A 27,900-nucleotide genomic window follows, 5' to 3' on the forward strand; every position below is an offset into this window, starting at 1 on the left:
AAACGTTGCATTGCTTTTGTTTTAGGTGTCCATGTGTAGGACAACCTCTTGAAAAATGCCATGTTTTAGTAGAAAATCTTCTAAGTTTTTCTAATCTTTCTAAAAGTTCAGGTACTTTTTTTCATCTGTATTAAAAAAAATTGCCTAATCTTTTGAATACAAAAGTAATTTCCAGCTAGAGTATATTGGTTGATGAAGGGGCAACCTTTAGGTAAAAGTAGAAAATCTAGCTATAAAATTGAGATCCCTAAATTAAGTATAGGCTAAGAGATTTAGTGACAATTTCTGTGACAATCTGAGAGTAGTTACTTACATCCAAAGTATTAGTTCTCCAAAATACAAAAAATAATAGCAAGTCTCTTAAAACAGTATATACTGCAGCCCTAGTGCTTTTCTGGAAATATGCCTCAAATCACGTTTCCCTACAAAGTTAGCAAAAGCTTCCATTTTAGGGTCATAAGTGTCCACTTCTTGTACGATTTGCTGGCCTGAATTTTCTCATCTCCTTCCACTAGCAGGAGTAATCAACTGGACCAATTGCAAAACACCAGTGTAAAAAAAGAAATGACTTACTTGTGTTCCTGGGTGTTGCACCACTCACTTCCAGATGTGGGGCAGCCAAAAACCCCAGGAAACTGCTGCTGCCACTGGGAGGTCTGAGACTGTGCGAGGAGGAACAGCCCCAGCCAGCTCTGCGTTCCTCTTTAATGCAGATGCAGTGAACTAGAGACGACCTGTGGTTAGCATCCTTCTTGTTCCCTCAGGCCTGCACAGCTGTAAGTGTGATAATACGTATAAACTTTATAAATTCAAGACATGAAGTACCTACCTCTTCATCCCTGTAGGCTGGCCCAGCAGAAGAACTGGGCAATGGATTCCTCTGCTTTCACAGCCAGGAGGAGTTCTGTTTGACTGTCCTTACGTGTAAAAAAAAAGGACGTCTTTTTGTTTTGCTTCACCAGTGTTCCTGCACTCTGCTCATCTTCACCGTAGGTGCTGGAACTTAGCTGACGTTAGTGTTGTATTGCTGACCTGAAAGTTCAAGTTCTGCATTCAGTTATATTGGGATTTAGAAAAACTGAAGATATGTTTGTTTTACTTGTACTAGGTGGCACTTAACTAGCCCTTTTAATCAGACCTAGTATGAAGGGGGCAATCACCATCTTAGAGAGGCAAAACGATTTATTCTGGAATGGTAAGACTCCTTGTTTTCACAGACTCCCCAAGAGTTTATGTAAAACTAAAGAATGTTAAATTATTTGTTATCCTCAGTCTTTGAGCTGGATGGAGCAAAGTTAGGAATTACTTATCATTTGGTAACAATACAATGATAAATGGTTTAGTAGCATAAATTCTGTTTGTTTTATAAGTTAATGTTTGGTTAAGAGTTCCAAATATAACAAAAGTGAAAAGTGGAGGAGTGGAGACAAGTAGAGTTTGAGGAAAACAATCACAAAACGTACTGTAATTTGTGTGTTTGAAAAGAGGCACAGGAGCACAGAAGGCATTCTAAGCAGAGCAAGCAGCGTGAAGAGACAAAACAGAAACAGAAAAAAATAGTTTCCGATATAACACTTTCATAACATAGTAAGTTTCTGGACAACCAACCTCATCTCTGAGAAAGCCAAAAGGAAAAATAATTTAAATGTGAAAGGGAAGAGTTGTAAGAGGACAGCCAAAAATAGGTATAGAGAATCATCTTCACAATTTGAGCCCAGGAGGCTAGGTGTAACAGACTATGCACAGTGAGAACCATGAAAGGAGAAACAATTTTAAAAGCTTAATTTTGAAGGGGTTAAATGAGAGGTGGGACCTCTAGGAGGAAATACATAACAAATTAAGTCAGAGTTGGGATGGGCCATGGAAGAGAATAAAAGCTTTAAGAGAGGGAGGAAGACACTTGGACATTTTTTGAAGACAAGTGAAAACAATGGTGTTCTCTTGAAGGCAAAGAAATACAAACTAGAAAAATGATTTGAAGTAAAAGAAGGGGAATACTATGTACAAAACTAAGGTTTTTTTAGGAAACTGAAAGAAAACTGGAAAAAATAACCAACAGAATTGCAGAAAGACTCTGCTTAAAAGGGAAAAGGGAAAGGTAAACGTAAGGGTAATGTTGACACAACTTTTGAGCAAAATAATAGAAAAGCTAGTATTCAGTCAGTTTAGAATCATAGAATCATCACCTAATTAAAGCTAATCAACATTTTTAAATAAAGCATCAAACAAATAGGATCTAGATTTTTGAAGGGGTTACAAGGGGAACTGCTGGCATAACACAACTTACGTAGGATGTGTGTTTTACTATTTAAAGGTATTTACTCGAAGAGCTACCAAAACCAAAATACAGCATCACTGAAACAGTCTGAAATTGAAAGTTCCAAGAGGCCTTGTTAATGAAAAATGATTATCAAATAAATGGACTTCCAGTGGGATTCTAAAGGACTAGTTATGTCTTCTGGAGAATAAATTCTAATAAAATACAAAATTGACCACTGATGATATTTGCAAATCCCATACACAAATATGTAGGGGAAAGCACCTTGAAAATAACTTAAAAGGACCTAGTCATTGACCAGCTGAAGACTGCAGAGCTGCACACAGAAGGGGAAAAACTATGCTATTACTTGTATCACATATGTCAAATGATGACTAAAATGTCTATATTTGGTTCAAAAAAGGCCATTCAAACTATCAGGAAAAACAACCCTCGGAAGACAGAATCCCTCTCTTTAGTGGCCATTATGGTATAATCTCATCCTGTATGAGAAGCCAAAGCCCAACAAAATGCCATAGCCAGAGCTGAAGTCTAACAACATTAACAAAACTCAGATGCACATTTTTAATAAGAGTAATTAATTACAGAGACTACTCACCAAAGGGATGATTTGATTTCTTGAAGCTCTTAAACTGAGGTGTGATCCCAAACTGAACCACGAATTCTGAGGCGTGGTAGACTTGATAGATGAATTCTGATGTCATTATGTAGAAGTTTCTGACTAGAAACTGTTGAGGATTTCTCTGATGTTGCAATCTATGGAGAAGTTGATCAGAGAAGGTAATAAGGTTATTCCTAAAGAGAGTAAAAAAACGTAATTAAATGTTTGAATAATGATGAGACCAACTTAAGACCTCACCAACATTAATATAATGGTTGTAAATGCAGGAATAGAAGTGCAAATAAAGGGGAATATAAACCATAAGCTGATGACAGAAATGACTATGGAAGGTTAAAAAAATACAGAAGGTTAAAAAAAGAATAAATTCAAGGAGAGTAAGAGAAGTCATAAAAGCACCACACAATAGAATCATGGACAAGTAAATGATGCTAAACTACATTATGATATGGGAGACGGAACGAAGAAATTCAAAAGAAAAAGACATGTCAAAAAGAGAATAAAACCCCAAATGAACTTAGATACTGGAAAATGAAGCTGAAAAGTGTTTAATCGTGTTAAAATCAAAATCATCGACAATCTGAGATGATATAGTCAGCCCGGCATTTAAGGAGGCAGAGAAGGTGTCAAGAAAGTGTGGGAGCACGGCCAGAGGGAGTGGGCCCCAGAGGCAGCACAGGTAGAGGAAAGTCAAAGGAAGATGACAACATAGGAAAAAAGGGGAGAATGGTCTAACAAGGGATAAAATTAAGGGAAGAAATGAGAAGTTCTACTGGTTTCTTCCACCACTTTGTTATTAAGTGCTGGAGAAATAGTAAAAAACAACCAATCCCTCTCAACTGTGTGACTGAACATGCATGCACAGTAAACCAAAGAAGGACCAAGATTTACATAAATTATATACAATTGAGCATTGTTTCTGAGCACCTGTTACGGTTTTCAAGTTGTCTTTGATGAGAAATCCAAAGACTGAAGCAACATATATAAACAAATGAAAAGTCATCACAATCAGTTTAATGAAGTGCACAGAATAGCAATTGATCATGTCAATAAAAATAAAACAATTAATTTTACATCAAGTGTGCTTTATTTCCTCCACAGGTATTCTGTTAAATAAAGCACCATATATATACTGCCAGGCCACAGCTAAAGAGGATTCTTTACAGAATCAAATTTCTTGTGGTTGTTTAGTATACAAGTAAACTTAATTTTGATAATAAGAACCACAGCGATCTGAGGCAATCTGCCTCTATTATAAGGTACAAAACTGGCACAGAGGACACCATATTATACACAGTAAAAATGCCATAAGTTTAAATTACATCATACAGGGCAAGGAGGCCCTGTTCTCCCAGACAGCCATATTAAATGAAAGCGACTACAGTGAACTCTTAATTACATAAAACATATCCATTATCTGATTGCCCTTTAAGAAAGTGTACGGTAGATGCAAAAAAATAAAATAAAATAAAAATCTGGAGTTCTGCCTGACCAAGAATTAAGCATATAAATCTATCTTGCCATTCAAGCAGAGAGCACTGGACAAACTGAAGCACAAAACAGAAATAAGCAAAACTTATACAAACAGCATTTTTTTGGGGGAAAAAAAAGACTTAAAAGCAGACATGCTCCATCTAATGTCAAGAAGCAGCTTGGTTTCCTTTTCCAGATATCCTTGTGACCACATGAATCGTAGACTCAATGGTCCTACACAGGATGTCTAAAATGTCATGCTGCTGCATATGACTAAAAAGTCCTCTGGAATGGCCACAACTGATTGTTAAACTAGTTTCAGGGTCCTGGGATGGTAAGGCTTGACCATCACAGCTTCTCAAATCTGCAAGGTCAGATAAAACTGCTGAAATCGATGTGGAAGGAAACTCCGAGTCCTCCTCAGCTACAATGGAATCCTTGGAAGTCTGCAGGTCTTTAAATTCTTTGCATTCTTCAAATTTACCATTTCCTGACTGCTCTTCTGTGTGTTGCGACCTTGTTGCTAGTATTATGTCTTCTGAAAACGAAGATGGAACTTCCATTCTGTACTCTTTGACAGAACTGTTTTCAGGGGAAGGAGGATCTTGTTCAGTGCCTGGATCAATGATCGAAGAGTCCCGTGTCTCGTTATCTGAAGTGCTTGTTGGGGTCAGTGCCTCCTGGGGTTCAGTTTTTATATCACTGATACAGCTGTCTACAGTGTACTCCTCATCACTGCTGACCCGTCTTCTTTTCACAGGAGTAGCTCCTTCATCGTCTGTAGGAAAAAAACCCAAACTAATAAAAACTGCATTGCTTTCATGCCGTACATCCACGTAACAGGCCATTTCTTTCACATTCTTTATCTGCTTCCATATTAAACATAAATTTAAGAAATACTTGTTTTCTTAGAGACAATTTGTGTAATTGTTTAAAATTTTAGCTCCATAATAAAACAGCATTTCTTGTGTAGTTCTAGGGATTGGAGCCAAGAAGGGGCTCACACTCTGTGGTAAGAAAACAACGTGTTATGTTAATTTGTAAAAGTTTGTAAAATTTTAGCATTACAGTGAAATCATGATAGAAGGCAAACCTTTAGTTTTTCTTTCTTTGGCTTCTTGCTCTTGTAATGAGTTCCTTTGTTGTTGACATGCTCTACATTTGTTTAAAAGCTCTTGTAGAGTTGGAATCAGGGCTGAATTGAGCTGTTTGGGAGTGTGCACTGAAAGCAGCAAGGCAAGTGCTCGGAGGTCCTAAAAAAAAAGTCAACAACTGTAACTAGCCTTATTTCCAATTTGTTTCTGATAAAAGCTACACACAGAGACAACTCTGCAGTCACTAGAGGCTTCCATGTGTCCTGAACATCCAAACGGTCAAATTCTAAATACACTGACACTACCGAAATTTCCCAGCCACTACTCACATGCTGACCTTAGCGTGTATGTGTTCTATGCAGGTAACAAAACCGTCCTGCCACTGTAAAATGACATCTTTTGCTGGGTTAGAGGTCACTGCACTTTGTGGTGCTTTCTCTCCTACAGTAAGCCAGCCCCCAGTCACGTGGTCCCCACCGTCTGCTTGGAGACCCAAGTATGTATCCTGTGTATGCCGAGAGAAGGCGTGCAAGTGGAATGGAAACTTCTGGAGAGCTCAGACTGCTGCTGCCTAACTTTATGACTCTCATTAATGGAGAAGAACACTCACAGCCAGACAGTTCAGGTGGCCTCTGACGCTCTCCTCAGAAACCCCACTTAAGCACAAAGTTGAGCTAACAATGCCCACCTCTTTAGGACCTGCTGCGTGGCACTGAAGAGCTTCCACAGAAAATAAGTTGCCTCCTAAATGATACTCAACGGCTTAGAAAAGACTCACCCCATTTAAAGTAGAGCTTGCTTTGGAGATTTCAACTCTCTGGTTGCTGAAGTCAGATTCTAGGCTTTGATATTGGTTTATTAGATTCGTAATTAGAGTATTGATTAAGTTGGCACAGTTTGCTTCAGAAAACACCTGCCCCTGGACCTGCACAAAAAAGAGATTCTTTTTAAACCATCAAAATGGAATTGTGGAAACAGTATCCTAAACTGAAATAAGAGACCTGAAGGCACTTCTTGGAACAGAAGCTGTCACTGAAAGACCACCTACCTTTAGAAGAAAATGGGTCAGAAAGGTGTATACAATGTTGTTGTTAAGAAAGGTCCTTTCATCCATTAGAATACATTTTATATATTCTGCAAAAACCGGATCTTCACAGAGGAGCTTTACGCAGTTCTTTGACATTGCAGACTGGTAAAGAAAGAAAGAACACTGCAAAGTCATCGCCAGAACTACATCACAGCGCTAACACTGTCAGCAACAGCTGTCTCAGGCAGAGGAATCTGTTCAGGCCTACTGATGCTTTTAATTCAAACTATATGGTTCTTAATGATAAAAGCTCAGTAAATTGTACAAATCAAGTATTGTCAATTATTTCACATTTTCCTTTCACAAAGCTAACATAAGCAGAGGTATTTTCAAAATAGAATTAATATTTCATGTTTTGAATGATTAAGCAATACCCAGTGGTTAAAATTCACAGGTTAGTACCTGTTTCACAGTTACTGTTTTTTGCCCATATTTCCATTCTGTTCTCAAACCTACTATCTTACCTGAGTCTGACAAAGCTCAGTCCAAAGTTTGGGGAATAATGCAAGATGAAGTGGTAAACCTTCATACGCAACTAGGACACCTGAAATAGTATCAGAAAATAGTAGTTACTTTGTGAAAATGACTGAAAAATCATCTTCCTTGGAGACAGATACTCACTTCCTCATACAGTACCACTCCTCAAGCAGTACCATAGTGTCATATCATTTGATAAGACCACATTCTAAACATTTTTTATGATCAGGCTGATGGTCTGTGAAGTTTTACAGTACGTCTAATAAATATATGTATCCCTTTAGTACTGCTATGGAATGTAAAAAAAGTAAGAGCTGGCTTTAGTTCTTGGTTTCTAATCAGAATCTGGCTAGATGCCTAATGTTAAGAACTGAATTGAAGAGACAGCTCCCAGAATGCTGTAACAGCTCTGTCTCTGTAACAGCTGTATTTGTGTGACTGCAGTGTTTGTGCATCTGCACCTACCACACTGAAAAACAGTTTATCCTGAGTCCTTGGTGGAAAAATCAGCAAACGCCTTCAGAGCGATGTGCAAAAAATGGGGGCAACTCAAGGCAGGATGCTCTCCTGCAGAGAACCAGGCGGAATGACCGGACCAGTCAGATAAAGCCAGGAATGCCTTGCTCATACAGGAAAACAACGCTTACATCGTGACAGGAGGAAACCCAAATGCTGGTGGTACTAAATGGCAGAGCTGATAGGGTATCTGTGTTTTCAGGTACAAACCACATGACTGGATGGTTGCTGATTTGGTTAACTTGTGATGGGTTCCCAAAAGATGGAGTGAGACACATCCATGTTTTGCAACAGAATCAACGCCATCAGTGGCTGTCTAGATGGTCCGTATGCTCCTGGGCAGATAAATAATACTTGCCAGAAATGGTATTAACTGGAGAGATGATGTAGATTAAGGAGCTGACACAAAGCCTTTAAAAAGAACTAACTTTTTAGTTAGTTTAGTTGGTGAAAGAAAAAATTTCTGAGTCCTGTATGAAACTCTAAATGTGCAAGGAGACTGAATTCTCACTGGCTGCCACAGGTCCCTTCTGGACAGGCCTGAAGCCTGACAGTCGTGTAGGTAAGATGGCAGCGCATTATTATACACACTGCACAGTTCTGTGGATTAAGGAAAACTAATTTCCAGAACAATTAATGCAGCAAATTTCACAAACGCTTCTTCTTACAAATCTTGAATATAAAACTTGGTGCAGAAGTGCTCACAACTACCACAGGGAAAAAAAACAACACAAACTTTAAGCTGTTTAACTTTCATACTTACTCATTTTAACTAACGTTTCAGTAAACTTTTCACAGTTGATTGCAACTCGGCATAGGAGGTGAATGAACTGATGATAAGAAAAGAAGTAGTCTAGCAGCATACGATCATAAACATCATCTTTGCCCTGGAGATTTAAGAGAACTTCATTTAAACTACATAAGCAACTGGATCCCTACCAGATTTCCTAAGCATCCCTGCACTTCTTCCCCTAAAACATTTCATCAAATACTACAGGAAAACATCATGGGGATTTCCAGGTCTAACCCAGTCCAGCTGTGTTTTGCCACTGTGTCCTTGGTAAGCACAACAGTGAGATCGGAGCAGGGATGGCAAGTGCAGTTCCCCCACCAGTAAAACCTCTATGGTAGGATTCTGAATAAACAGGCTGGGAAGATGAAAAGCTACGTGAATAGCTTATCGTGAAGAGGGTGAGAAAAGAATGCAGTAATTTTAAACCATATGCAGATATGTAAACAGATACACTACTACTTTTAAAATCATAATGTAAGTTACTGTCCGTGCAAGTCAGAATTTTCTCAAGACAAAGCTTCACAGGCTTTCAAAGCAGTATTTTCAAGAATGTCCCAAAGCAGATGATAAACATATGCCAAGGGTCTCGTATGGCAGTATTTTCATATATTTTGGATGTATGCACTCAAAACAACATCAGCTTCTGTAGACCAGATAGCCAAAATGAAATCGCAAAAATTCAAGCAAACAAAATGCGATCTTATATAAAACAAATGAATGAAAAATAAGCATGCAAAAACACAGGTAAACATAACTGTGGATGGGGTTCTGAAGGCTTTGAAATCTTCTGGTTCCCAATGCGTATGAATTCATTACAGATTGTAAAGTACTGTGTCATATAATATGACTTTTCAGTTAAAATATTTACATTATTTTGTGTCACACCCATTACCACTGGATACATGATAGAAAAATACAGATAATTTCTGGTTCTAGGCATTTTTATTTAAACTTTGGTCATACAGTAAATTTGATGGTGCACAAATACACAAAGCATCATTTTGAAAGCTTTAAAAAAGAAGGGTTACTTACCCTACAGTAACCGTGCTTCTTCGAAATGTGTTGCCCACACAGATTCCCATCTACGTGCACATAGGCCCCATGTGCAGGAGATTGGATTCTTTCTGAATAGCAGTGTCCACTGGGGCTGTGCCTGCACCCAGTGTGTCCTTGCGACCACTGTACCTGAGGGCATAAGGGGTATGGCGGCTTCAACCACCACTCAATTCCTTCACCGATAAGAATCCCCTGTGACAGGGCTCTGCGTTAGCACAAGAGGACCACCGCAGAATCTGTGTGGACAAAGCATCTTGAAGAACAACCATGGCTACTGTACAGCAAGTAACCAGTTTTCCTTCATCGAATGATTGTCCACACATATTCATGTTAAGGTGGGATTCATCTTACCTGACTTTAGCTATCTATCATCTACTTGTGAGCAATCCCTGCTGTCAATGGAGAGGGACTCCTCCAGAGGAAGAGTCACTGATCCAGACTCGGACATCTAAGGCAGGAAGGATCAGCCTCCTTCTGAGGGTACCGATTCCTCTCCATTAACCACAGGAAGCGCTGGACAAAGACCTTCTAGATAGGCAAAGTTACGTGAGTTGAATCCCACCACTGTGGTAACTGTAATATTGGGACATGGCAAGTGACTACGAAGTAGCCCCACCAAAGCTGGCATCCCATCAGGAAGCCCACAGAAGGGAAAACAGAAAGTAAAAGACTTAAAGCCCTAGAAAATAGCCCTATGCATTTCAGGTATTGGCATTTTACCAAAACAAATAGCAGATTGTGCCTCAGTCCTGGTGGAGTGGACTCTAATGAAACCTGAAGAATCGACTTAACTGTCTGTTAATAAATCTTAACATTGTTTGAAACCCATTTGGATTATCCCAGGGCTGTTCCTGAATATTCTTTATAAATGCTACAGACAGATTGGAAGATTATCAAAATGTGTTTTTGTTGTTGGTTGGCTGAATTTTGTTTTTGTGTTTTTTTTGTTTTTTTTTTTCCCCCTGAGTACAAGGTTTAAACACTTATTATGTCTAGAATATGAAGCTGTGTAATCACCAAGGGCAGGGAAATGGTGCTTCTGGAGTGCACATCTAGAATGGAGTATATGAGGACAACACATCTTGAAGAAGAATTATGCTTTGTTTATCAACAAAATGTAAATATATTATGCTACTGGATTATAGTAATAGTTCTATAAAAAGGGAAAACAACAGAGAAATAGCTATTGATAATATGTTTACATACCTTGTTGGCTTCCACCATTGTAGGCAAGAGGCACATATTAAGTTCAGGACGTGGAGGACGAATATTACTTTTTCCCCCTATTAATTTCAAATTTTCACGACATGGAAAATAAGGTCCTAGAGACACTGTAGTACAAGTTAGGATAAAACAGGGATATATTGAAAAGGTCAATATTTGACATCAGCAAGGAACATGACAGAGTAATAACAGTGTAATAGAACTTCAAAATACAATCACTGAAATACCTACTTGGGATATTACTGTGGTGGTATGTACAATGATTGTGCTGTAGAAATGGAACCAGAGTATGTAGGAAATCATGAGGACTTAAAAGTACAAGCTCCTTGAGGACATCTACAAACAAAAAGGTTTTTTTGCTATTACAAATCATTATTTCTTAACAGAAGACAGTTTAACTTATGGCTCATGCATTTTCAAACTCTCATCTCTCTTTTGCTAGGGTGCACTGTGGAGGTAGGCTTACTGTGAGTAACACAACGTGAATACACCTGAATGGGTCAAGGTTCCCTTCACCTCTGCCACTGGCAGCAAACCTGCTCAGTGGTAGATCTACAACCAATGAGAGGGGTGCCAGCTCGTAGGAAGTAGAAGCTCAATAAAATTACCCTCTTTCCTTCTTCTTTAACATATCAGGTTTGATGCCTGGAAAATGTAACCAGCAGCAGTCAGGAGGACAATAAGAAAGGCACTCAAAATAAGAGGAAAATGCATGCAAATCACACAGAAAAGGTTTCATGTGGACAAAGTTTTAGGCCTTCATTAGCATGCATAATACTTCAGATTATATCAATTAAAATAATATTTAAAAAAAAAACAGCAACTATACTAGAAGAAGATTTTGGAATAGGCCTTTCTAGTGCAAAACAGACACATTATATATAAGGTCTATGCCTACAATTTAAAAAAACAAATGCATTCAATTCCACAAGCTCTTTAAGCTTTACTTTTATTATTATACTTTCTAGAAAATAGATCATAAAAATTTATGATAAAAGTTGTTAATTCAAATGAACTTGCTCAGCATATATCTGAGCGGAGCATTAGCTAGTACTTGAATCTTAATGAAAGATCTGGGATTTGATTGTAAACTGACCCGACACCTGAATTCATGAGTTATTCCTTAAACATGCCTCTGATTTTTAATAAGCCACACTACACAATAGCCTCTCAAAATGAAGGCTGACTTTTTGTGCACACAGTCTGCATACGTATGAATATAATATTATGAATATAAACGTATGAATATTAACATTAACATGAGGAAAATACAATTACTTGTAATAGGAACAATGGCCATATTGATACATTTGACAATATTAGTTTCAAAAATCCCAATCTACAGAGTACCTAATAAGCATTTGCACTTGTAAAAATGAAATTTGAATTGCAAATCAGATAACTGCATAGAACAGGTCCTTCCTGACTGCAGTTAAAAAATTACAACTTACCAATACAAGCATTTCTAAGTTCTGGAGGACTATAGGAATTTAGCAGAGTTAAAAGCTTATGGGCAAATTCAATTCGCTCCTGCCACTGAATGAGAGCTTGCTTCACATCTGCAAAGGCAAAAAACAGAGATCTGCTCAGTGAATTTCACAACAGCTCTTTAAATGAAGCACAGAATTTTATTGCTGAAGTTTAACTTTTTTCCTCTAACCTTTTTATCAATCTAAAAATCAAATTCAATCTCATTGATCTCCTGCTATTAAACATACTTAATCTAGTCAGATTATGACAAAAAAGAACTTAATAAGTAACAATTTAAAAATCATATCTGCTACTGTATGGAGAATTTGTAAACACGGATAATAAGCAAGACAGAATACTAAGTTTTAGGTCATGAAAATTAATTAACAGACAATAGACTTAATAATCCTTTGAAGAGTTATAATCAAACCTTTTCTTTGAAGATATGGACGTGTTGATTTAAGAACTGAAAGGAATATAGACAGAAGTTCTACCAGGTCTCCAGTCACATGGCAAGCTGTAGCCTCGTGGTACATCATGTGCAACGTGTTAAAGGACTACAAAGAAAAAACCCACAACACTTTATGTTGTCACGTAACACACTTTATCATTTCTATCCTACAGACACCACTTTTACATTTTATGCACACAAAAGTATAAAAGAATATTGTGCCAGATGTAATCACAAAGCTACTAAAAGATAATGACATTTAAAAAAGAGAATAAATTTGTATATGCAATTAGCATATTTACTATGAAAAACATTCAAAAGAAAAAAGGGAGGGAAGAGGAAGAAAGAAGGAAAGAGAGAGAATGAATCACCAGGTATCTTTTAGAACAACTAAATATAACTCTTGACCTGAACGTACAGTTTCAGTAACAATGAACAGTAAGTAATCTACGGAAGTTAAACTGAAACCTGCTTTTTGTCATGTAAGGCTGCCTTGTGTTTTCTCACTCAGTCCTAAAACTAGAGTCATATGAATTTTTTCACACTTGCATACCAGAAGGAAACTGAATTTGTAAAATTTACTATAACAATAATGCCAATAACAAGCAACTACCCATCTCTGCTCAAAAAACGAGCATTTTTGTGAGCACACCCAATACATCTCTTAGAGATGCACATTTAAAAACATCCTGAATTTGATTTCAAAGGTAAGAGCTTTATATTAGTGAGAGCCATGTAGACTACCAATCGTGTTTGGTTCAGAATAATGACAAAATTTTCACACATAAGATCTAAATAAAACACAGCAAGCAAAGCATAGCTTGAGATGGTATATTTATGTCTCTAAACCCAATCTTTTAGGCAGCGTACCAGGTGATAATAGAGATACATAAAGAAAGACATGGGTATATGAATTTGGGGGGGGGGGGGGGGAGGAGGGAAGCACAATTGATACAGACAGTAGTTCTCTTTAAAAATGTCCTGCTTAAGGACATATGTAATATGATTGTACATACATCAGATGAATTACTTCTCCCTTTCTAACAAAAATATATTGTGGGCATCTGTGATTTATAGAAATACCAGAAAAGAAAAACAACTGATTTCCCAACACCACAAAAATTCTAGCACAAGGCCTAAGAAAATTTAATCTATTGGGCTATTATTTCAAAGATACACAAATATTAATCTAATTCCCTATAAAGCAAACTCTCAATATAGTGTGTTTTTTTTCTATTATAGTGAAGATAAAACACACATGGCCAACCCCACTATGTAGAAAACTTTTCTGGATGTGATAAAGCCTTGAAAAGTTCCTAACTTTTTAACTTGAGTTTATGGAATGTATGCATTTACAAGACAAAGAGGAACATGTTCTGCAGTAACTAACTGTAGCTAGTTAAGAGGCTTACATTTATAACAAGCTCATGAAAACTAAAATTTCACAGTACTGCAGTGTCTTCATTTCTATCTTTTCTGTTTTTGTAATTCCAGCCTTTTCTATCATATTATGTCCCAGACAATGCAAAGTAGTGACATCAAGAAGTTAAAATATATGTATATATTTAAATATAAACCATATTAGAATAAGGTTGGAATCAACCTCAAAGCATCATCTAATCCACCTACATGCCTTAAGGCAGACTAAATATTTCTATATCCATGACAGATGTTTGCTCAAAGTACCCCTGAAGACTTCCAGTTGTGCTGACACCTTCTAAAGTAATCCATTCCAGTATCTCATTTACTGTACAGCTACAACTACCTCCTACCCAGTTATTCTGTGCCATGGATTTGTACCAGTTCATTATCCCCTCTGTGGTGACACCGATCTGCATATGCCAAGAAATAGTATCTTCTTATTTTTACTCAGTTTCTCTAACACATCTAGAGCATCTTAAATTTTACTCCTGCTCTCAAAACCACCTAACATCCATCCCTCCCTCGCTCCCCATTTTGTGCTGTCAATTTCTTACTAAGAATTTCTTACTAACTCATAACATCTCTTGCTAGTTGCAGCTTTCTGCTTAGATCTTTCTAATTTTATCCTTCATATTCTTCTTTTGTTCTTTTATAATCAGTATTATAAATCTGATTTTCTTTCCACTCTTTGCATGTTTTCTTCTTTCTCTTCATGCTAACAAAGAGTTTCTGATTTATCTAAATTCATTTCCTACTAGACTTCCTACCCTTTCTTCACATGTGGATAATTTTGCCCTTTGAGTATCTGCACATTTTTCTTCTCAGACTTGCTGCCATCACACCTTACCAACTAATTCTCTGAATGCATCGAGGTCATCTGATTTCTCTCCTTCCATTCTTAAGAGTTAGAGACTCATTTCCTGCTCCTGCTCATCGGGACTGCCTCCCAGCTGCACCTTTTCAGTCAGTGCCTACATGACTAGGAATCCTTTAGAACTCTCCAGTCACATTCCCTACTTGCTGCATCACAAAACTGTCACGAACGCACCCAAGAGCAGATGAACAAATGTTACCAAGCATTTCTTCCCAAAAGAACTCGAAGGTGTTGCAATCCCTTATTACTCCCAATTCATAAAAGACCTCACACATTTTCTTGGTTTGGGATCTACAGTAGAGCAAACCACAGTATCTCCCACCATCTTTTTTCCATGTTTTCATAATTTACAAGCTTTCAGTAGACCTAATTTGCTCTCCATTATGAACTTCAGAGCAAGTGTACCTGTCCTTGATATACAAAATGACGCATCACCTATTTATTTCTTGCTCATCTTTCCAATTTAAGCTACATAGTTTATGTAGCTTAACTTTTATAGTTATCCTACCAAATCTCTGTTACTGATTAAGCTTTCATCTTAATCCAGTATGAAGATTTTTATTGCCTCAAATTTACTCATTTAAACTCCTACATTAGCGATCAGGGGTGTCGGGTAAATCCTTTCTTTTTTGTTCTTCTTATGACACTTAAAATTTTAATGTTTTACATGTATGCCAGTACTTCATCCACATATTTCATATATTTATTTTAAATGATACAATATTACAATAATTAAAGCAAATGTTGTCAGGAAGGAGCAATGAATGAGTAAGAAAGTGAGATGTTCATTAAAATTAAATAACAGAACACTTACCTCAGTCATCAGAATCAATCCTCTGTTAAACACAACAAGAAGTCTGTCTTCATCTGATTCCAATAAAATTCTGAAGGCACTAGGAAAAAAATCCAAACACTGAGAACACTGAAAAATGCATGTATTTTCGTAATTCCTACCAATGTTTAATTTTTTTATGCTGGTGCTATTCCTTCAAAAATTAGGGCAGAAGGCCAAAAAGAACTTGCTTATTCTTTTTTTTTTTTTTTTTAAAAAAAATAATTTAAAGATGTCTCTGATGTCAACTTCCTTTTTAAAAAACCCACTGTCCAAATTAACTTATAAATAGCTTTTATGGAGATATTTCCCAAATAATATCTGCAAAAAATGTTTAAAAACTGGGTACTTCAAAAAGTACTTAAAATGTACTTCTAAAGGCAGAACTTTATGCTTTTCAAATAACGCATCTCAATAGATAGGTCCAGTTAAGCATTTATTTGGACTTTGAAACGTGTAAAACCATTTCTATCACAACATTTTATGCTTACAGCAGAACAGAAAGGATTATGCATAGCAAATGAACCACTCATCTCAGCACTGCAATACTTCCAGCGCACATGGGAAAACCCGACTGCATTCTACAAGAGATGACTGTATATAAACCCTTCAAGGGACACAGGCCATTCTCCTGCTCACAAGTCTCTTTCAGTCCATCATCAGTTCATTTTAAAAACCCAGTACCTGACCTACGTGCACAGGCAATTTGTAGTTATACTGACAAAAAAAACAAGCAACAGTTTCAGATATACTATTAAGATACACTAGAAATGAAAAACTATTTGAAGATATGATACAATAAAAATGTCCCATAGGCACAATTTCTAACTAACTTTTCTGCCCAAGAATAACAAATGCAACAACAGCAGCTGAAATTACTGCTTTGCCTGTCTAGATAAATCATGGTAGGCTGAGAATGGAATTCAGCTTAAATGCTGATTTAGTACATTTAAATGATTTTTTTTCCCAAGGGCTCTACTAATGCAGTTTTGTCATGGTGCTTATTTTGAAACATGGCAATATTTAGATTGTTTCACACCTTGTTTTTGCATAGCTTCTGAATTTTTAGATGCTGAAACCTAAAATAAATTACATTTGCAAACAATCAACTCTGGAACAACACTAATTTTCATCATACTTCACGTTCTATGAAATGCAGTTCTTATTCAAACAGGATTCAATGATTACACTGCAGCTTCACTACTAACGTACCTTATTAAAGTTGTCCAACAAGACCGTCCATCCAAGCAGCGCAGGTAACAGCTTATGGTTGTTTTCTTAAATTGCTTTATGTCTTCTATCTCTTCTTCTCTCATGTCTGGTCTCTGAGCTACAAACAGTTGCATGAGGTTAAACAGCTCTTCTACTGCCTGAAACACATAAAAGTATTAGGTTAGAGTAATCTCTCAGTATGTTACAGTTTATATCTTCTTATTTACTCCTTTTACTCCTTAGTACTTCTACTAAGTAATATATAAAACATAATATACGTAAACAACTTCAGATGGGCTAACATTTTAACCCTTGTAGTAAAGTTATAAAATCAGCAGACATTTTTAACTTAAATAATTAAAACAGTTCCTAAAAAATAAAATTCTGACAAAGAAAGTGCAGATATTCCTTATCTATCTTCAGCGCAGTTTGCTTTTTTTTAGCCTTTAATATTTACTGTGTGGATTATGACAAGTATTTGAGATAATCCTTTTGAACCTTAAATGTATGTTTTGATGCTTTCTAACAGCGCAGTTCATTGCTACATATACATAGAAGAATCTGGGAAATCCTGATCCATGTGCCCAAACTTCCTGTCTTTCCCTGGGGAGTTGAAGGTGTTTTTTTTTTTTTTTTTACCACAGTTAAGCACATACTCTGGTGATACCGTTCATATTCTAAATAACAGAATTTAGGAAGCTGCTTGGGCTAAAACTCATTGAAGTCCTACATGCATAGAAAACATGCAGTAAAGTAACTGCAGTCCCTTGTGACACGGACTGAGATTTCCAAGGACAGATGCAAACAGTGAAAGCAACAGGACTATTCCCAGAACTTCCACAGTATAAATTTAATCTGTGAGCTGAACTAGACTAAGTTCAAAGTAAAATATTCTGTTTATTCTCCTTCTCTACAGAGGACAAAAAATCTCTGTGATTTTTCTCTTAAAACCTTTGTGAACTTGATTTTTCACCCTTACACATGGGCAATTTTAACTAGTATCTATTTTTACCGTGACATATTGCAGAGACAGCAGAACTCCCAGCGTACCAATGCTTACAAAAGGTACACAGGTGTTCCCACGTGACCACGAGGCCATCAAATCTTGGCCCTATTCCAGAAACTGAAAGCAAAGAAGCTATTTACTGGGAATTCCTCCAACTCAATGTGTTACAATGCAAGACCATTATGGGTTCTTTCCCTGCTTCTTGGAACTAGACTAGTGTACAGAATATTGAAGAATAGTGGAATCATCAGCATCTGCTTCCAGAAAAAAAACATCTGCTCTCCAACTGCTATATATCGCAAGGGAAAAAATCCCCACCCGAAAGTACAGTAATCAGATCTAAACACATTATTAATTACTTATACCAGGAAATAAAATGTAATGTTTTTTCCACTGGATATATTCAATCGGTCTTTTCATCTCTTTCATTAAAAGACAAATCCAGTAAAAGAGGAAATACAGACAATAAAATCCTACTTCTGGTATCAATCTACTTACTCCTGGGTACTGGCTGGCATGTGGCGTAAGATTCTTAAAGGCCCACTGGATATTCTGGTGAGAAGCCAACTGCCTCGTGAATGCAGGAGACTGCTCGCAGCAGAGGCGCAAGATGCCGTAGTAGGCAGGCAGCATCCCACGGTTAAAGAGCACCACATCTTGATCATCGTGGTCTGCAAGGATGTAATTGAAGGCAATGTTCTTCGTCACCACAGGATTCTGTACAATAAGGCGTACATTCTCTGGACAGTCGACGCAGACGTTATACCAAAAGGACAGCAAAGCCTGTTTGTTGTGGTTGGTGGCTATAGCTGGCTCAGAAAGTTTAGGCTGGAAAAGGTTCCATAAGTCCATGAAGTAGGTAGAAAACATGAGTTTCTCAGTTTTTGAGATCAAACAGTATGTCATGAAACTGAAGTAGGGCACAAGTTTTGTCGTGCCATGAACAGCAGCATCGACATATAGTTTAGCTCTTGAAAGAAGGCCAAGAAGCACGTTGTAGACCTGATGCAGAACTACGGTGGTATCTGGACTGAGAGGCAGATCGCGTGTAGGGATGTGCAAAGAACGGGTTGATCGGAACATCTGACGGAAGGAATTGCTTGGAATAAGCGACACCAAGAGATAGGCTGCAGCTTCGAATAATAAAAACAAATCTGTTACACATTTGTTCCATATACAGATTTCAAAGCATTTTACAGAATCTGGTATTACTATACTCACACTGGAGATGAAAATAACTGTGGATAAGACTAGCACAAAGCATGTTAAAAGAGGTGTTGAGATTAGCTTTCAGGCCTATTCACTCTGTATTTCTGTCTGCTGCTTGGTTCTATCTACTGTAACACCATGCATCCCAGAACAGAAATACATAAACAGATGTTTTCTATGACTGAATTGTCTACTGCTTGATCAAGACCTCACTACCTCTTCAGCCCTGTTTACAACTGGAGTTTGTTATGAAGCTGTCTCTCCAGTTTCCACATCTTTCAACAGCAGATATTGTATTCAAGCTCAGAGTGGCCTATAGCTATCAAATCTCCTTTACAACACAGGACAAAGGAAAGCCTGAGCGGCTGAACTTGGCAATAGCCTGGCAATGTGACTCCTGGCAGAACAAACTACAGAGGAAGGATATGCTGGAGCTGGGCAGAAGCACAGACCTCCTTCTCCTTCATCCACAGGTTCAAAGGACTTCACTAAAGATTACTCTGTGATGGGTGAAAGAAGAACAAGTACTATTCCTACCTACAAAGGTATTATGGGATGAAAACTATGGAGAACGGATTGGATTAGTTGTTTTTCTTCTTTGGGTTTTCCTGAATCACGTAGATTAACCACATATGATAAAGAACCTACCAATATATCATTCCAGTAATGAAATTAAAATATGGCTTCCATCTAAAATATTATGTAGTAAAACATTGATATTTTAAAATACAGCAATCCTAGAACAACTGGAAAAGGAGGAAAATACAAGAGCAAGACATGTATTTCAATTGTCACAGGAATACCACATACACAATAACTTACTGTAACAGCAAAATCGTTTTTTAAAATTTAAATTAACTTACAAGTTCTCACTCTAGGATAGTTATGTGCCAGAAGAAAACGTTCAACCCAGTTTTCCATGTTTTGCAGCACCCAGCTGTGAGCAAGTTTATTTCGAGGTGTTTGCACAGCCAGCCAATCCAGACACTGAGATGGGTTGTATTCAATGACCTGAAAGAATGGAAAAATCAAAAAGAATACATTAACTTTGATAGTATTTACTGATCGCATTAAACTAAAAATAACTATCAAGTCCTTCAGAATATGTTTTGAAAATCACACAGGGCTATCAAAGCACAAGCAAGACCCTAGCGTTATGGCAGACAAAAAAAACACTTGTTAAATTTCAGTTTGCTTTTTTTTTTCTGAATGTTGTTCAGAGCTGTTGAAAATAAAAGTCTAGGAAGTTAATGTACATGCCCTTTTCTGTATATTTTAAGATATTCAAGCATTAAAATATTAAGCACTTTTAAAACTGAATTACCTTGTCTTTACAAACAAAGCTAACACAAAACCTTATAGCTGAATTAGGGTTTTTAACACAAGTTAGAAGAAAACTAATGGTATGCAAATATGTTGATATAGCTTCATGCTGTCATGTGGTTTTTTTGACTAATCAGTTTCAAGGAATACATTCATCTAGAGCTTTTCAAAGATAATGAAAAGCCTGTGGAGTGCTATCGTACAATTATGAAAGCCTTACAGATACATGACTCAACATAAGTTATTGTGACTTTCTGGCTCTGAGGGGTTGTAAATTTATTGACATATTACTAGACCAATAATTCTTTCATTTGGTAGTTTTTTTAATCTGCTTTCTATGAACCTTAAGGTGCAGGTATCCCGACAATTAAAAAGGAACTCCCTCTGCATATGTAATTTCTCCCTACTACCATAAGCCACCTGAAGTATATGAGCAGTTGACATGACCAAAACCCTGCTTATAAAATATTAATCTCCATTAAAAAATAAACACATCAAGAACAATTGCCTCCCCACCCCTTTTTTTTTTTTTAGAAATAACAATTTGATCTGTCAAACTTCTTCCATGTTAGCTGGAGGATATCTCCAAGAAAAACACTATCATTGGTCACCATCTTCATTACTCAGTTATTTTTTAACAACTTCTAGACACTGGAAGGTCTGCAAAAGTTGGTTCTGTGCCCTAAATCCATCTGTCTGTGCATTAACTACTGTGCCTCTCGTCCCTGCCTACACAATTTCTCTCTCTAAGTCCTCAAATGTGTCAACAAGGTGAGGATAATCATGCTGGCAACACCAGAAACTGAACTGATAACATCTACTGCTAACACTTGGCTTTCCAACAGAAACCCATCACCGATCGCTTCCTCTCTAAGTTCAGTTTGTGTAGTGAGAAAGAGGAAGGAACTACAAAAGAGAATTGCATAACGATTTACAAACTCTGTGGCTCCTGATTGAAACACAAAGCACATGTACTTTATGCCATAAACTTGTCCGTTGTCATAGGTAGGTTAATTCCAAAAACTCTTTTGCAAAGGTTTCCTTATTGCTAAGAGAAATTCATAACCTATGAATTCCTTGTATGCAGAAAACAGTTGGATATAATTCTTGACCTTGAGATCCTCTGATTGAACTCCTTTTATATGAGGTACAGCAGTTACAGCTAACTCATATGCAGATCAGAAATCCAGCTGGTATATGCTTTTCCAGATTACCTGACTGTTTGTATCCTTTCACTGCTCTTACCCAGGAGAAAAATACTCTTAGCCATCCATATGCTACCCCACAGCACTTCAGTAGTTTTCTGTTTTATCATACGTCTGAATTCTGCACAAGTTTTACAAATTTCCTCCTGTGACCCCTTTGTCCTTTTTTTTAAAGGGGATTAAATGAGAAGGGATGTTCAACAGTTTGCCCTTATCAGTCTTTAGGGTGAACATTCTTTGACAGGAATAAATACAATAAACTGAACCGTGAACTCAAGCAGCAGTTAGCTGAAGCTAAAGCTGTAACTCCTTATCTACTACTCAGATGAAGGAATGTATCCCTGTGCCACTTGGTTAAAAAGTCTCTTTTTCTCTTTAGAAGTGCAAGTAAGAATGCTCCTACATCAGAGCAATTAGTCGTCAGAATCAGATTAGCACTTATTTTATGGGTTAAAATGTTAATGATTCTTTTACAGAGAACAAAAAGTATCAATCTAATATTCACTTAACTAGTACATAATGGAAAATAAAATAACCAAGGAAGGGCCTTGAAACAGTTTACAGTCCTCACAAAAGGGTAACTCAGAAAAAATAGCAGAATTTGTCCAGAAGAAGCACTCTAGACCCTTATTTTGAATTAATTTCTCATTAAACTAAAAGTTAAACTGAAATACCGGTTAACCAAAATGCTGTTAAAATAGAATTAAAAGTTAGAGTAGAACTTTTAACATATATTAACCGTTGCTGTTCCTTTGGAAAAGAAACGGTCATAGAAAAAGATCATGAATAGATGCAGCAAATATGACAACAAAATAGAAAATCCTTTTATATACACAAAAAAAGTGAACAAGAGAAATACAGTTTAGCTTCTAAGTGTTTTTCTTTTTCATGTGTTGTACCTCCCATATCCTCTGCAGAATGTAAGAAGCAAAGGGTGGCATTCCTGGGGGTCCACCAGCAAATTCCATTAGCATAGTCAGCAATTTGAAAAATGGATTGGCTGCCTGTAATGCATAAAAATAAAAATAAACATTTTATCTACTTCATTTAATCTATTAATACTTTTATAGACTTAAAAAAGCATCCCTAAATATTTACATTTCAAAAAAATCTACTAACTTCAGATGTGAACATTTTTATTGCTTTTAATCCCTTAGTATTTAATCTGTAAATAATCCATCTGGCTGTATCTATATCTTATTTCTACTGTGACCATACATGGAACTAACCCACTGGTTACAGCTACTGCAAGGCAACGTTATCGAACTAGATAGGATCAATCTAGTAGAAATACATAGTTACAAGGAAACAACGAGTATTTTAAGCCAGACATTACTCTGAACAAAGGGAAAAAAGTCAAGCTATACAACATTTAAGAATTCAACAGTTGACTCTGTTTTTATATATACGTGTGTGTGTGTATATATCACTATCTTAGAAATCTGTAATTTTTAAGCATTTGCAGAACATGTAACATGGATCTTGAAAAATTTATCCAAAACATCATGTAATTTTTGAGGGTTGACACTGATCATTATTACTGGCATACAGTTTCCCTCTGAAAACAGCAACATGTCTACTCTAACATGGTCACTCTAATATGACATAATATTATTTTTTAAAGTTTGCTAAAAGTCACGCAGCTTTTAACAATGCTTTAGTAAATTGGTTACTATTACTATTTTATATTTTGCACCTCACCAAAAATGTCTCTTGTGCATGTGTATAAGTGCAAAGCAAAGAAAGCATAAAAATGTAGCAAATGTTAGCATGATAGGAGGGAAGTAGACTGTCATCTGATAGTGCCCATTCTGTCACACAAAGCAAAGCTGTCATGAGAATGATTTTGCATGTGCTTCTTTACCATCCACAATCATGTCACCTCTGCTTGACATGCCCTCATTTTTTCCTGATTGTTTTTTCTTTTCTGACAGCAGTATACAAGAATGTCCTTGTGTGAGCATACACTTCTCCACTCTGTATATATTTTTTCCATGTGGAATCCATTTGGAACTCTCAGTATTTTGTTATTACCAGGGCAGGAATTTATTCTGACTGAGAAATGTGTTTACATGCACAGAATTGCAGAATGGTGAGCCAAAACTTGAACAAACAGATGGTAATTCCTCATCTCCACTTATTCTAACATACACATTTTACTGTTACAAATTTTTTTTAATTAATTAACACAGGTGGAGAATCTAGAAATATGTTGTTTGGCTTTGAATAAAACTTCCATCTGAAACTGCATACCAGATTTCTGCTTTAGAAAACTTAATACAGCGCAGTTAGAGTTTATTTTATGTCACGAAAACTTTCATGGATCATCTTCCATGCAAGATTTTTGATTAGCAAAGGATTATTTAAGTAATTTAAAACAGAAAAATATTAATACAAATTATTTAATATACAGGTAGTATGTTTACATACCTCAGGAGTCAACTTTGCTATAGATGTGAAAAGCATGGACACAATCTTAAAAACAAAACAAACAAAACTCACTTAGACTTGTGCTTTTTCAGTTTAAAATAATAAATAATCCCATTACACTTATTAGATCTTCAACAAATAGCTGGAGCTGCTGATACTTACATGTTCTGCAAGTCGATTATTGTACCGACACAAACTGAAAATGAGATTGCAAGTTTGCCTGATGTTGATACCATCACGGATATGTTGAAACAAAAAAGGAAAACCCTACAACAAATAATAAGATCTTAGTATATTGTGTACAATTACCTACATACACAAATGTGCATTTTTTTTGAGGTTTATACATTCATACTTAAATGAATTACCTTTCCTCCTGTTAATGCTGCCATGTCATTCTGTGATAAAGTCAAATGCCTAAAAACCAAGAAAATCTTCATCATTTTACTTTAGAGATTATTAAGTCAGGTTAAGGAGACATGCAGGACTGTGAGTGCTAGTTTATGCTCTTCAGTATAAGGATATACAAGAAAAAATACAAGTATTGGCATAAAACTAAATAAAAATAATATCTTCTAGTTCAACAGACCAAATTAAAACAAGAAAAAAGGGAAAAAAAAAGGAAATCCAAATCAGGGCAACTGAATGTATTCAGTGGTTTAGCCTCAATCTTTTGTTTCGTCAACAATGACAAAATATTTATCTTAAAATGGTTAACAGCTTAATGGACCCAGGTACAAGCTCATTTATGTTGTTAAAAGTTTAAACCAATTAAAAACAAAACAAAACAAAACAAAACCATCTATCTCCATTTTGAACTAACTTATATTAAAATTTGCTTTTGTGTTTTCAGAAGCTCTTGCCTTTCTGAGCGAGATTGTTCAACTAGAAGAGCAATCAGGGCAATCATCTTTTCAAGTGCAGCAGGCCTGTATTTTTCTTCTGCTAAAGACAGTATATCTTCCTCTTCCTCCTCTTCCTCCCCTTCTTCCTCAGAAAGTACTTCAACCTGTGGCTGAAGGAAAAAAAAAAGATAAACTGTGTGGAAATTTGTTGCTTTAATTTCAAATACCCTGTGCATGTGTTTGCATATATTCTGTCATCTCTTTCATTCAAAACACCTTAATACACCTGTGTGATTCAAATCAGGTAAATATCTATTTGCTTGATTCTCATGTTGAAACATTCATTTTGCACAAGCTGAATTGTATTTACAAACACAAAAGCTGGTTTGAAGTCACTACAGATATAGCAGTCTATATAAGAAAAAAGAAACAAGTTTAAATTAATTTGTACAAAAGGAGCATGCAATCAGTTAACAGCATGACGAGGGCAACTTTAATTGCTTCTGCCTAATTTCTATTTATGTACGAAACAGAGAACTGTAGTTTATAGAACAGTCAATTCAGCATCTTTTTTATATGTAATGTTTAACTGAACATTGAGAAAACTGTATGATTAAAGCGATTTTAATTTAACAGCTGAAAGATGGTTCACTAGACATAGCATCAATGATCTCATATATAAGATAGGAAAGACTAGTTCTCATTATAAAAGATACTCAAACTTACGTTTTCAGGTCCTTTAGTTCCCATGTAGAAATGGACCATTGTTGATATGGCTTGCAGTGAGAGCAAGAACTGGCTCTGAAATATGTACATATTGAATTACTTGAAAATACAGACGTAGTTTTACAAATTGCATATGTATATCTAAGGCTATACTCACTTCCTCTTCTCCCATTTTGGCAAATTCATAAAGAAAGGCAAAGTATTCTGTGAGATGTTTACTGTGAGGCTTAACACCATGCTCCATAATTGACAAGAGAGTCTTCACAAAACGTGTTACACAAGAGCGACTGCCGATATCTTCCACGGGACCATCCATGTCATCCGAACTGAAAACATAATCAGATTTAGACATTTCACACAATACAGAGAGTATAAAATTATCTGAACCTGTCCCTTTTCCGTTCTTCCCTACTATAATATTCAGATCTCTGATACTTTCTCTTATGCCAAATATAGCCTAGATGTAGAATTCTGTCTTCCAGAGAAAACTGAATTCTGTATTTTGATATGAAAACTGTATTTTCGTGTCCTGAATTTTGTTATGGCAGTATAGCTCCATTTTTGCTCCAGAAAAAGGTATCATAAGGATCACAAGCTTAACCCAAGACATCAAAGAAAAAACACTCTCTTCATCCCATTAGGTATCAAAAGAATAAATATTTTTAAAGTGACAGTTTTCTTGGTAATTAGCAGAATGAAATAGAATCCAGTAGTTTTTTTTTTTTTCTAATTTGTGATGGAAACTGTGATTTAGTTATATGACACAGGACTGGACTCTAACCTCCACCCTTTTGTACTGGTTTACAAGTTTTAACTGCCAGCTATATTCCTCTGGATCCAATGTACAATCAGATTCTCATGTGTAAGTAGAGGAACTTACAATTGCAGCTTTTCAGTGATACTGAAAGGAAAACCAGACAGAAAATCTAGTCTAAGGGAACAAACACTTCAAATATTGTACCTACAGGCACTGGCTTCTCCTATGACAGTCAGTATTTTAAATTAATCAGAGCATCTTGGGTATAATAATAAAGAATAATTTAAACAGCACAAATTTAAGCTTACAAGGCCATTTTGAGTAATTCAGTAAACAAAAGTGGCTGCTGTAATTCATGTAATATATATTTTATAATATATAAGTTTTCAGGTGTTATTATTTTACCAGTCTTCCATTCCTGGCTGAAGATAAAGATGTGCATGTACTGGCCTCAGTCTCTGTATCACATGAATACACAAGCGCTGGAACATCTGCAAATGATAAGTAAATGAACTCCACGTGTTCATTCTTTTGCATACATGCCAATACAGATATTTGCAGCAAAGAATATTCTGCCTCCTAATACTACTTCCAGCTCCACATTATTCAAAGTTAAAGCTGAGATTAAGACACCCACATTCCATTTATTAGTGTACTGACACCACGTATTTCAACAGAATAGTCAAACCTGGTTTTTATGAACAGGTTTTATGGATAAACCCTAAAAACAAGTTTTAATATTGGTGTGCACTGTATTCTACAGAAACATGACTTAGGACCACTGCTCATAAACATTTTTTCTTCTATCTCTATTTTCAGGAATGTTTAGATATTTCTGGCAAACTTTTTATTTCGCCTCTGGCTATCAAGAGATTTTTTGCAAAAATTTTAAGCAAGTTCCTTCAGGCCATTCTTTAATTAATTTAAATTAAATTAAATTAAATTTAGAAAAATGCATCAAGGATTAGAGCTTTGCCTAAGATCTTGCATAGTTTTCCCACGAAATATGCTCCTTTAATGATGTGTTGCATACAGAAACAATGTATGGCTCTATATGGAAAAAATACCTTAATGCTTTAAGAAGCTAAACCAATTGGAGGGTTCAAGTGAGGTAAAGTAATATAACAGTTTTTAATTGAACAACTTGCAAAGAAAATATACACATATGTTAAACTATTAATAGTATTTGTATCTGGAAATATTCAAATGCTACTACCATAGGTGTTGTTGTTTTGTTTTGTTGTTTTGTTTCCAATTTTAAACATTTCCAGAAAAGGGTATTAAAAAAACTTTGTGGCATTATGTCCAAAAACTATACCTACACACAAAGACAACGGCAAAAGAGAAGTTTAGAACTGAAGCTTTCAGTTAGGAGCACTGAAAGTACATAATTAACTACTTTTTATTTTCTGAAGGCATATCTTCAAACATTGTTGAACCAGTTAGTAAAGGAAAGCATTTTTAATGTAGAATGTTTGAATTTGTAGAGATTATGTGGGAGTTGCATAAGCTTTAAATAGT

General features: G+C 36.2%; 1 protein-coding gene across 10 annotated transcripts in view; it reads right to left on the bottom strand.

Annotated features, from left to right (window-relative positions):
- Positions 1-947: 947 nt before the first annotated feature.
- Positions 948-27,900, bottom strand: part of USP34 (ubiquitin specific peptidase 34) — a 131,187-nt gene continuing 104,234 nt past the window's right edge. For 5 of the 10 annotated variants that reach the window (XM_035322427.1, XM_035322419.1, XM_035322418.1 and 2 more), the window contains 23 exons: positions 26,785-26,870; positions 25,780-25,948; positions 25,623-25,697; positions 24,915-25,066; positions 24,420-24,468; positions 24,214-24,318; positions 24,052-24,096; positions 22,521-22,625; positions 19,957-20,104; positions 18,383-19,017; positions 16,879-17,036; positions 15,649-15,727; positions 12,518-12,644; positions 12,069-12,176; positions 10,849-10,953; positions 10,600-10,724; positions 9,370-9,522; positions 8,308-8,431; positions 7,016-7,095; positions 6,513-6,653; positions 6,243-6,389; positions 5,464-5,623; positions 948-5,148 (listed from right to left, as the gene is read on the bottom strand). In XM_035322427.1, the coding sequence (XP_035178318.1) occupies positions 4,538-5,148; positions 5,464-5,623; positions 6,243-6,389; positions 6,513-6,653; positions 7,016-7,095; positions 8,308-8,431; positions 9,370-9,522; positions 10,600-10,724; positions 10,849-10,953; positions 12,069-12,176; positions 12,518-12,644; positions 15,649-15,727; positions 16,879-17,036; positions 18,383-19,017; positions 19,957-20,104; positions 22,521-22,625; positions 24,052-24,096; positions 24,214-24,318; positions 24,420-24,468; positions 24,915-25,066; positions 25,623-25,697; positions 25,780-25,948; positions 26,785-26,870 (3,687 nt within the window). In that variant the 3' untranslated portion in view covers positions 948-4,537. The remainder of the gene's footprint in view (positions 5,149-5,463; positions 5,624-6,242; positions 6,390-6,512; positions 6,654-7,015; positions 7,096-8,307; positions 8,432-9,369; positions 9,523-10,599; positions 10,725-10,848; positions 10,954-12,068; positions 12,177-12,517; positions 12,645-15,648; positions 15,728-16,878; positions 17,037-18,382; positions 19,018-19,956; positions 20,105-22,520; positions 22,626-24,051; positions 24,097-24,213; positions 24,319-24,419; positions 24,469-24,914; positions 25,067-25,622; positions 25,698-25,779; positions 25,949-26,784; positions 26,871-27,900) is intronic. The other 5 variants (XM_035322425.1, XM_035322424.1, XM_035322423.1 and 2 more) reach the window with 3 other exon arrangements.

Source organism: Oxyura jamaicensis, chromosome 3 (assembly GCF_011077185.1).
Source record: "Oxyura jamaicensis isolate SHBP4307 breed ruddy duck chromosome 3, BPBGC_Ojam_1.0, whole genome shotgun sequence".
NCBI lineage: Eukaryota > Metazoa > Chordata > Aves > Anseriformes > Anatidae > Oxyura > Oxyura jamaicensis.